The sequence below is a fragment of the Cibotium barometz genome, chromosome 59 (assembly GCF_041138505.1).
Source record: "Cibotium barometz isolate CiBa-2024 chromosome 59, ASM4113850v1, whole genome shotgun sequence".
In the NCBI taxonomy this organism is placed as follows: domain Eukaryota; kingdom Viridiplantae; phylum Streptophyta; class Polypodiopsida; order Cyatheales; family Cibotiaceae; genus Cibotium; species Cibotium barometz.
Genome location: NC_141104.1, coordinates 21,390,030 through 21,401,385, shown reverse-complemented (window position 1 = coordinate 21,401,385; position 11,356 = coordinate 21,390,030). Strand labels below are relative to the sequence as shown.

Here is an 11,356-nt window from a genome sequence, read left to right as displayed (position 1 = left end):
AAGCATGGCCGAGATTCATCTACTAAAAAGATTGAATTGTCTTAGGCAGAATGAGATTTTCACTTTAAAATGTATGAAGTGAGAGACCACTTTGTACATTTTGAGAAATCTTCTACCATGGCACATTTTGGAGGAAAGAGGAGACCAGTACGCTATGTGACTTTTTTCTCCACCACCTTGCCAAAATACAATTAGGGATAACCAAGGTAAACACTTAAGGATCTATGAGTCCTAAGCTCCTTAATTTGAGAAGTATTAATCAAAAGGGGGATAATTACCTTATGTGACTTTTTTATCCACTTTATCCAAATATGGTTAGGGATAACGGAGGTAAACACCTACTTACTAGGGTCCACATATCCACACAAAGTTATGCATGCACTCCACTTCCGCTATTTATCCTCTCTTTTACCCATTTAAATTAAATTTTAAATTTTAAACCTTGGACCTTAATACAAACCCTTCTCAAAGGAATTCCTAATTTTTACACTTGTGCACATCCAAGTTAATTTCTGAGGGTTTAAGCTATCCAATAGCCATAAATTTGTGAGAGGCTAGACACCATAAATCTCTAAGAATACAAAATTTGCATTATGCCATTATCCTCTCACTAGAAATATGCACAATTTCTACTAGAGAGGGTTCAGTGTATGGTTCCACCTTTTCTAATGTTATCCTAATGTTTGTTAGATGAATTTGAGGTTAAAGGGCCTTAATCTAATACCAAATGTCCCTATTTTTACCCATTTTTTTTGCTTCGTTAATAATTCCCATCAAAATTGGTAACCTTAAAGGGGTCTAACTAAGTTCGAATTAAAATGTGAGCATACACATGAGTTTCTTAAATAAAAATGAAATTTTTATAATTGATCACTTCATCAAAATCACACACTCTCTCTCACTCTAGGTTCAAAATCACACACTCTCTCTCACTCTAGGTTCAAAATACATTCTCTTACATATTTGGGGTACCCTTGGGGTGGGATCTTACATATCGCTCCTAAAATGCAAGAATAGAGGAGCCATTCACATACCAAAGCTTCGTAATCACCTACTCTTCTGAGTAAATGCAAAAAGAGGAGGACTCTGGTATCAAGAGAAAGGAAAGTGACTAAAAAGCACCTTTGCTTTACCTATTTTTAGCCCAAAAATACTAGTTTGGCCCAAACAACATCCATACGCTTTTCACAAAATATTACTCAAGAGTTCTTTCCTTTTAACAAAAAAGGGGATCTTTCGAAATCGAGCTTTTCTTTTGAAGGGTAAAATTTTATGTCCCCTTATGGGTGAATTGTCTCAAGAGGCTTCAAATTTGAGGCTTGAATCTAGGCTTTATTTTTTACAGGCACCCTTGCTCTTAAAAATTGACAGGTTTGGTGAAATATAGCAAGTTTTTTTGTATTGTAGTGTAATTTTTTAGGGTACTTAAAAATTTGGCAAGTATTTCACAGCCAAAATGCTAAAAAGAGTGCGTGACGCCCGTCAAAAAGAAACTATGCTTGAATCCAATGCATTGCTTGTATTCGAGAAAAGCACATCGAGAAAAGATCTCCAATAAAACAAGCTCAAAAGCATGCTTTTTTTTAATCTTGATTTTCTCTACCAAAGAGAGCTATTTTCATTAATATCCATGTGCTTTTTTTGCCCAACAAAGTGATAAAACTATGCTTTTTCACAATAGGATATATATGCTTTTTATCATGTGCATCAAAATAAATGCACACTTTCCTTGCACACGTGTTCTCACTTACGCACATCACTCGTGTCAACCAGTACACGTGTCTACAGATCAGCCATTACGTCCAACCCATGGGCCATGTCCCATGTGCCTTTCACGGCTTATACATGCGCTTTCTCACGCAGACAGCGCGTGTACCCACATGTGCGCACTGCGCACCCAACCTAGTACCCAATGTACGGCCACATCCATCTATGTTGTATGCAGTGTTCACAAAAAAAAGTGTTCACAAAAAACCTGGGGTTTAGTGTAATGTGAATTGTTAAAATTGAGTTTTAACTTGAAAAAAATATAATTAGAAATTTTTAGAGGTATATAATTATTTAACCTTTATTTAAAATTTTAAACATTTAAAAAATGTTAAATATTCAAGCTTCAAAGAGTTTTAAATTGTTAATATAATTCTTACAATTTTTGAATCGATACTAAATATGTTTTTTATATTAATTAATAATTACTAAATTAGTAATAGTTATTGATAATTAGTAATTACTAACTTACTAATTAGTTAATAGCAAATTAATAAAGCCTTTGTTAATAGTGAGTTAGTTAATGTGTTCACTTACATTACTATTAGTTAATAGTATGCATAAATGATAATGCCTTAATTTTTAAAGCTTTTGTTAATGGTTTTCATGGTGCCCACTACCCAACGGTCACTCACCCACCGCCAATGTACAGTGTTGTGCTACAGCCTACGCTACTTTACTTTGCCTATCGAAAGCTATCATGGAAGAATGTTATCTTTTTGCTTATCCATAGTAGTTTAACCACTCTATGAAGCCTTACCTTAAAGGATGTCAAATGCCTTTGTATGAGCGAGAAGTTTACTTTTGTATGAGTGAAATTTTAATATTAATAAACGACTCTTTGGTTGTTTATATTTGTCATATAAACTTTTTGAATGTTAAGTTTTTGAAATGTTAAGTTTTTGAAATGCAAACTTTTTGAATGTTTACGTTTTGAAATGCAAAGTGAATGGTAGATATTGGAAAAAAACTTTAAAAAATGGTTGATACTCAAGTTTAAAAAAAATTCAAGTGAAAAAGTTTTGAATTATTCATCTAATTGAAAAACCTTAGCATAGTTAAAACCAAAGGTTTTTGCATTGGTTGTAAAAAATGTTTTTCGTGAACACTGGTTGTATGGCCATATGGCTGCCTCATGCACACATCACACACACCCATACACGCTTTCCTACGGTTGTTTTCCCATGAGTACTATGGTTGTACAGCCCATGCATATATAAATGGGGTGAGCTTATTGTATGGGGATATTCAATTATACTCACTTGAAGAGTGGTGTTGTCTGATGATAGGAGACCTAGGACTAGGACTAGGCCTCTGGTGGCAATCCTTAGCCCTTGGACTTGGGGGTGGTCTATGGATTTAGGCCTATGGTTGGGAGTTGAGGTAGCATATGCACCCCTTTGATTTGGTACTAATCATGCTCATCTTGTGTTTAGGAGATGTATGGGCGTAACATTTGGTATCATAGCTTGCCTAAACTGTGAGAGGATGACATAGAAGCACGGATAAAGGTTTCTGTAAGCAAAACAAGTTGTGCTTTTTTAGGGTTTTGAAAGAACCAAGTATTCCTCTGTTGATTCATACTCCGATTCGAAGGTAGGTTTGTACTCTGTTTTTTTATTTGAAGTCGCCTAGGAGGGTTAGAGCAGGTGTAGGGGAGAAAATGTTCGCGGCGATGCATCATGCATGCATTTGGTGCATGTATGTATGTAAGCTGAATGTTGTATGTGTAGATTTGAGAAAGGAGGAGGACTCAAGAGAAGCAAGGTGATGCTTTTTGGATGCTTTTCTGTGTGTTTAAGCTGACTTCAGTCAGCCTATAAATAGCTGATGACTCATACAGTCAGCCTATAAATAGCTGATGACTCATAAAAAGCTATAACTTATGGGATAACAGTAATAAACTCCTTACTCCAAGTAATCACAACCTGTTGCACTAATTCTTAGGGTCCCAAACCTAGATTAGGCCAACTAACCTTGCGGTTGGCATCAAGTACGTTAGAGAGTCCTAGACCCATAGGTTTTGAAAGCAAGAAGCTTTTGGAGAGACAGATGCAGAACCATACCCAAGAAAAGGAGCTTCTAACAATTTGTTCATGCATCAAAAATATGGAGACACTAATTATATGGTGCCATGGACAAATCACCATTCGATGAGTTATCGAAAGGGGGCAACCAATCAAGTTGCGGATGCCCTTCGTAGGATTCCCGAGGTCATTGCCATCTGCTTCATGGAGATTTCAACTCACATCTATCTCTATCTCAAAGAGTGTTGCCAAGATGATTCGTACTTTGACAGAATCTAGCAATTGGTCCAAGCCCACAAGATCTGAGTGTTTCGGATGCTGAGATGTGTGCTGTGAAGAGAAAGACATTGACCAAGTTCTCCATTCGAGGTGGATTATTGTTTAAGACTTGCAAGGTTTGTGTGCACAATCATACAGACATCCAAGCAAAGATACTGTATGAGTGCCATAGAGCACCCAAGCATACAGAGAACCTTGGCCTTGTTCGACTAGCATTCTATTAGTAGCATATGAAATCTTCTGTTGAGGATTATGTGCACTAGTGCGCCTAGTGCCAACTCAACAAGCCTGAGAGGCTTAGAGCTAGGGGTATGTTGCATCCATTGCAATATTCTGAGAATAAGTAGGATCCCAAAATTCATTGCACAATTTTGGCAATTGGTGTTCTGCATATTGGAAACACGGTCGAGTATGCCATCTTCACATTATCCCCGAGTCGACAAAGATGACTAACTAAACTATGGAGGATAGGTTGAGGGCGTATGTCTCCAAGAGACAATCTAAGTGGGAGATCGAGTTTGCTTATGACAATAGAAAGCATGCGGCTATTGGTTTTAGCCCATTTATACTTATGTACGGTTAATACCCAAAGTTGCCCATTGTCGTACGGCTAACAGCAATCATGTTGCAATCAACAATATATGTCTTGCAAGATATGCAAGATGTACTAAAAATCTCAAGGGAAAGCGTAAAGAGTGCTTAGGATCACGCTCAATTTTACGCCAACCAACAACGGACCTTGAGAGTCTTACATAAGGGCACGTGGGTGTACCTTAAAGTCCCAAAGGACTTAAGACGATGAGGACTTCCAAGCAGTACAAGTTGTCTTCTCGGTGTTGTGATCCTTATCAAGTCACAAAGAAGATAAGTAACGTAGCTTACCTGTTGACACTACCTCCTAGAATCAAGATTCACACTATGTTTCAAGTCGATCGTTTGAAAGAACGTCTAGGTGAAGGTCATGAGATTATCCCTATCCTCGAGGACAAGGCTAGCTATATTCATATGGAACGTGAGTTGGGTTCTAGATCAACATACTAGACGGCCTCAGCATACCATCTATTATGAGTACTTTCCTCAAGTGAAAAGCACAGTCTAACATGGGAGTCAATGCGGAGTCTGAAGAGTTACTTCCCCGGATTCATTGCTGAGGACAATGGTTCTCAAGGGTGGAAGTATGTTACATCCCAAGTCCCATGCAGGGTTAACATATCTAACTTCAGGTTAGGTTGACCTAGGACGAGGAGGTCAGTGGTACTTATGAGAGAGACTATTTATCCTAGATTATAGGGGTCCCATATAAGTGACTGTAGAGTGAGTTTGAGAGAGCCCCTCAGACCTGGACTCAAAGCCCATGAGACAACTCTGTGCATATAGCAAAGGGAGGTGTCCTCGTAGTATGTGACGCTAAAACTTCGCACATGGAGCCATGTCTCAAATGCTGCTAACCTCCATGATCAGGGGTAAGCCTGAATTGCTCTATGGTTGGGTGGTGAGCTAGATGCCAGAGTCTATGTGACTTCATCAACCATAGAGCCTGAATTGCTCTATGGTTGGGCGGTGAGCTAGATGCCAGAGTCTTAAGTGATACCATATTTTGCTTCATCTTCGCAGGGTGTCTGCTAGATAGGGGTCACACAAGGATGGTACAAGAGGATACATCATTTACAAGAGGATACAAATGATGTAAGTTCTGATGCAGATAATGCAATTTTTGCCCTCGAGTAATTGGCTACAGTTTAGTATTGAGTGCCCTGAGATGATGACAGTACCAACATCTCAACCAAGGCCACCATCCGCTCATCTGAAGACATGATGGAAAGAGGTAATAGCACAGGATACTCTTTAAAAAAACATTTCTCAAACCTAACTAGGCTCTACTGATTGGGATATTTGAAAATATTATTTTGCAAGAGCCCTAGGCTCTGATACCAAATCTAGAGAGTGTAAACAAAGAGAGAGAACCGGCACACAATCACACACAAGGTTCTCTGCCAGCTCTGCTGTAACTCCCAAGAACCCAAGCTCGCTTACACAACCAAAACAAAAGCTGTCTAGGAAATACAAACAATCAGCAATGCAATAGAAGTGCCCAAGTTGATGGAGAACCCTGATTTCCCTCAATCGCTCTGGAAATCTCCTGCTGAACTGCGCCTTCATATACACAATTGGCCACTGCTCTGGCTGCTCAACTGCTGTAGAAGACTGAATGCTTGAAGATGAATAATGAGCAAGTGGTGACATCTATTTATAGGGCCATTTTGTGTCCTTTATGGTAGTCCACCTGGTTGACCAGCAGCCTGACCTGCAAATGACCTGCCCGAAGATGAATAATGAGAGAAGGGGCAACGTCTACTTATAGGGCCATTTGTGTTTTTTATGCTAGTCTGCCTGCTTGACCAGCAACCTGACTGCTGACCGACCTGTCCGCGATCTGTCTGCATGTCCTCCACTGCCTGTCCATGACCTGCCCACGTGGCTACCTTGCCTGTCCTGTGTGTCCAGTTGCCTGTCCGCATTGCCTGGTGGCCTGTGGACTGGGGATCGACCCCCATTGTGACCACACAATGGACATGGGTCACAAGCAGATTTTCACACATGCTGTTACCAGAGACACAGGAAGGATCAGTTCTTGTTCCCATTGACGAAACATAATCAAAATTGGCAATTCTGACCTCACAGGGATGTCTTCAACCCTCTGTTCAGGAGGGGCTGTCACGTGCAATCAGCCCTCATATGCATGTTCCATGTCTACATCAATGCTTCTAGTACACACAACCCTTACACATAAGTAACCAGCAGCCTGCCCACCAGGCCCACAACTAGGTTGATCTGGCCAACCTGGTCAGTTCTGCAAGTGCCTTTAATGTTAACTTACAATTGCTGTCTACTGCAAGAGGCAGGACCTGTAAACCAATCTGTAAAACAACCCAGCAAACACAATTGACTCCAAAACTTCTCATACTCTGTACGCAGACATTCAGCCAGAGGTAGCTGAATTCTTCTCCAGCCACCAGAATCCATAATCCAAAAAGCGAGTTAATCAATTTAATAAAACAAATGATCCATACATCTAATGCTGTCATATGTGTAATACACTATGACTCTGTACAATGAGTTAACAACATGCATTCATGATAATCAAAAGCACTAATTTCAATTCAAAACAGCAGCGTAACACACCACCACCATTCTAAGATGCTTATATATTGAAAAAGAGAACTCATAAAGGAACTGCTTATTTCTATATAGCCACCAATAAATGCCAGATGCAAGCACGAAATGTTTACATTGCAGAATGCTCCCATTATAAAAAGAGGCAAGCCTAAAACCGCCATGAAATCTGCCTACAATGATGGTGAAGGAACTGCCTGAGGAAGATTAAACAGATCCTTCCCTCCAAAGGGTGACGTCCACTCATGGGCTGTTGTATTTCCTGACTCACTGGAAATAATTTCCTGCACTCCAGCTCCAGATGGGCCTACCTTCCAAACACCATTAGTTGACTCTGTCATAAAGCTTGTAGCTCCTTGTCCTCTTTGAAATCCCCCCTCCTCTGCAGAGTTCCACTGGTAACTGCCTTTCTCTTGCAGCGTTAAAGAATTCAAACTGCTTGACAGTCCCCGCATGGTGGTTGGTGACACATTCATACTCCAATCAATATTTCTGTAATCACAATTTGGCATTGGGCCAGTGCTCCAATCCACATAGGAATGAGACAGCCCAGCACCCCAACCAGTAAAGAGTCCATAGGAAGTCCCTGAAGAGCTCCTAGAATGTGTTGCGGAGTTTGATAAAGGAGCAAGTAAAATTTGATCTGACAACCCATTCCCCAGCCAGTTCGACTGAGAGGCTAGAGACTCCGATTTTATGGAGCAAAACGGATTGTAATGCCCTTGCATGTCTGAAGACCCTAAGTCCAAACTCTCCACTGACTTCTTGGCTGCATTTATTCCCATCAACCCCGCATCTCCATGTGTCGCATTGACATAAAGAACACTTGAGGGAGACCCCATATCCATGAAGCCATGACTCCAACTGGATGGAGAAAAGGCAGGTGAAGAAGATACAGGGTAATTCCTCAAGGCCACAGTCGGTTGGGAGCTCGTGCGCTTAAGTGGATGTGTTTGTCCCATGATTACTGGCTCTTTCAAAGATGGATACAAAACAGAATCTTTGGCAGACACAGGGACCACCTTGGGATCTGATCCACCAACTCCAAATATGAGGCCAGTCTCAGTTTTGGAAACAGGTGCATAATGGGAAACATAAGGAGGAGAAGTTTTCATAGAAACAGGTGGTAGTCTTGCCCCTTGGGCATAACCCCTCCTCTCTGCAGGTTGCAATGAGCTCTGCAAATCAGGCGAGGAGTTTGAGAGTCTCCTGGAATGAGTAGAACTTTTAGTCAATCCATCTGGAGGAGCATGCGAGTTTATGGAACTAACCTGCAACCTCCCTTCAGTAGAATGAGCTGTCACTCTCTCATCCCTTCTGACTTGATAAGCAGGTTGTAATACACCATTGCTTCTTGGTTGAGTAACTCCTGGATAATGCGGCATGGCTGGTACTGAAGCCGGAGGTTCTTCTTTTGGAATCACAAGTGAATCTTTTGAACCACCTTGGAGCTTGTGCCCATCTTCACGACTTGGAGAAGTACTCCGATTATGGGCTCGTAAACATTCAAGAGCCTTATCTAGATCTCCTTCACATGAAACAATAGCTCTTTCAATGTCAGGCCTTGAAAACTTGTACTTCTTCTCTATTTCAAGAATGTGTCCAAGCTCCTCAGATATGTCTATTTTCGGATTACCACCTGTATTCCAATCTTCATGTACCTGACCTTCACCGCCCTCAAGAAGCCATGATACAGACTGTTCAACATGCCCGTCATTAAAAATGAGGGCCATGGTAGCCCGTTCTTGAGAGAACCCCATTGCCACCAGCTGCTGTGAAAGAGCTTCAAGCTTTCGTGACATGAGATAACCAGTGCACTTATCTCTCAGCTCTTGTGCTCTTCGTTCCTTCTGTCTCTGATGTTTGCGTTCATTTTTTCCTCGAACTTTGTCGCGCTTATCAGCACCACCTACGACTCCAGATTGACTCCCTGATTTTCCAAGTCCATGTTTCTCCTTCCCATTCTGGTCCTCAGATTCACCCGAATAGCTACCATTATTAGACATGCACTCCAACTCTGCACCGCCTCCATTTGAACTGGCATTATCATCGACGTCTAGGGATTTGAATCTTCCATTGAAATATCCTGCTCCAGTATCTGTAGAAACAGACTCTAGCGTATGGAATGTCTGATGGAGAGGATTGTAAGCGTTGGCACCAGTACCACCACTGGCCACCTGCCGAGCTGAAGCTTTCCGATCCCGTGCAGTCTGTCTCTCGTTTGACTTCTGCTTTGATGGCGACATCACTGCAGCCCAAAGTTCAATGTCAATGGTGTGTGTATTGGGGCAAAAGGAAATTTCAGTAAGTATGTAACATAACAAGGTTTATGTTTTTGTTGTTGAGCTATTCATTCTGAATATGGCAAGACATATCTACCGCCTTGAAAGAGTTGAAAAAAAATGAACATGTCTTGCTATATCCTTCTTGGACATGGCGAGACATGTAAATGGCTCCATACTACATGATGTGCTCACAATAAATCATAATGTTCCTTTGATGCCGAGCATGAAACGAAGATCAGAAACCTTTCTGCCACTTTCTGCAGAGCGGCACCGAGATAATTTACACAAAGGTCTAACCAGATCAACAAGGGTCAACGAGGTCATGAATTACAATCATCAAAGATCTAGGCCAAAAGCGGCGTTCTAGGGTTTCCCGCCAAAGCCCTGTTGCGGCCGGCAGAAACAAGATCCAGTGAAACCCTTGACTCAGATAAACGCAAAGTGAGCGAGCACATCATCCATGGCGGTAAAACCACAGTCCCTTTGAAGAATAAGGACGCAAAGGCATGATCGATGGCCATGAAAAACACTGTTGGGGAAACGGAAAGAGGCGAGAGAAGGGGTAAGAGTTGTCTTACCGTCAGAGTCTGGCCGTCTGCAAGTCGTTTTTCCTCTGAGGGCTTTCTGCGTCAGGGTCCGAGCAGCGAAGGGAAGAGATTTTCTCTGCGAGGATAACCTGGTTATGGCAAAAGGCTTTCCCTCTCCTGGGTCTGGGTCGCCTCTCTCGCTCGTGAGGGGTGTGGTGATGTGGGCGCGTGTGGGAGGACCTCGTATGTGCGTGCGACAGCCTGGGTGCGTGCTTTTGGTGGGGGGGGGGGAGGGTGAATCAAAAAGCAGAAAATTACAGCTAAGCAAATTAATCAGGCCGATAAAATTATTAAAATGTTACACTTGCATAATAATAATATGGGACCAAAATTTTGTTTGCACATTAACTAATTAGTTGAGCCAAAGGCAACCTTAGTCTCAGTTAATTAATAATGTGAGCGTAACTTTAGGCTGAGTCAGGTTACGTCTGGAATCTTCCCTTAATCGTTTCATTGCTCGTATAAAAGGTGGCCCGTTTTTTTATTTGTCGTCGCACGCGACCATTGGCCTCAAAAGAGAAGAAGAAGAAGAAGAAGAGAGAGTTTTTCCGCCTGGTGCTAGCTCGTTTTTTTCGCCTGTTGCTCGGTCGTTGGGTGGCTAGGTACCTTAGGCTTGGCTAAGGTATTAAAACCTTAGCCAAGCCTAAGTTATTAATTAATTAATACAATGGCCTGAATAGAGGGGGTATTTTGTATGTTACACTATGCATAATGTCACACCATCAATGTATGTTGGTGCTTTGGGGTAATCTGTCCCTACACCTCTGGCACTATGGGGCTATGCTTCCCAACTATCCTCTTTTGAGCACACTCACCTACATTAAGTCCTCCTGACATTACATGTTGTCGGCCTAGAGCCGCTTCTTTGCAATCTCTTTGTTGCACTCTGGAATACAAAGCTCCCTATCAAGGTGACCAACACATCGCGCACAGCTACACACACACACACACACACACACACACACACACGCCACGATCCCTTTGTGCATGATTTTCGAAAAATGTCCCTCCATTAACGCTCATAACTTATGCTAGAGGTGTTGAAATTCAGTGTTCTATAGCTCAAAACAATTGGCTCTCACATTAAGATACCAAGCCAAAGCTGCCTGATTCAAATCTGAACATATAGGATACATGAATTTTGAATTTTGCTATTCCATGCATAAAATGAAGGGATTTTAAATTATGCACATATAAGTCAATTTAAAAATACTACTTCAATATATATATTTAGAGA

The 11,356-nt window shown here is 41.4% G+C and overlaps 1 protein-coding gene across 2 annotated transcripts; it reads right to left on the bottom strand.

Moving 5' to 3' along the window:
* Positions 1–7,299: 7,299 nt before the first annotated feature.
* Positions 7,300–10,339, bottom strand: LOC147605596 (uncharacterized). Of its 2 annotated transcripts, XM_086793680.1 has the most exons (3): positions 10,111–10,326; positions 8,519–9,495; positions 7,300–8,425 (listed from the first exon to the last, which is right to left on the bottom strand). In XM_086793680.1, the coding sequence occupies exons 2-3, from the start codon at positions 9,491–9,493 to the stop codon at positions 7,421–7,423; spliced, it is 1,980 nt and encodes a 659-aa protein (XP_086649806.1). In that variant the 5' UTR covers positions 9,494–9,495; positions 10,111–10,326; the 3' UTR covers positions 7,300–7,420. The 2 variants fall into 2 exon arrangements, with proteins under 2 accessions (XP_086649806.1, XP_086649807.1); XM_086793681.1 differs by having other exon boundaries at positions 7,300–9,495; positions 10,111–10,339.
* Between the last annotated feature and the right edge of the window lie 1,017 nt (positions 10,340–11,356).

Excerpts from the sequence above, each read along its gene's own strand:
- LOC147605596 (XM_086793681.1), bottom strand. The coding sequence starts at position 9,493 with ATGTCGCCATCAAAGCAGAAGTCAAACGAGAGACAGACTGCACGGGAT.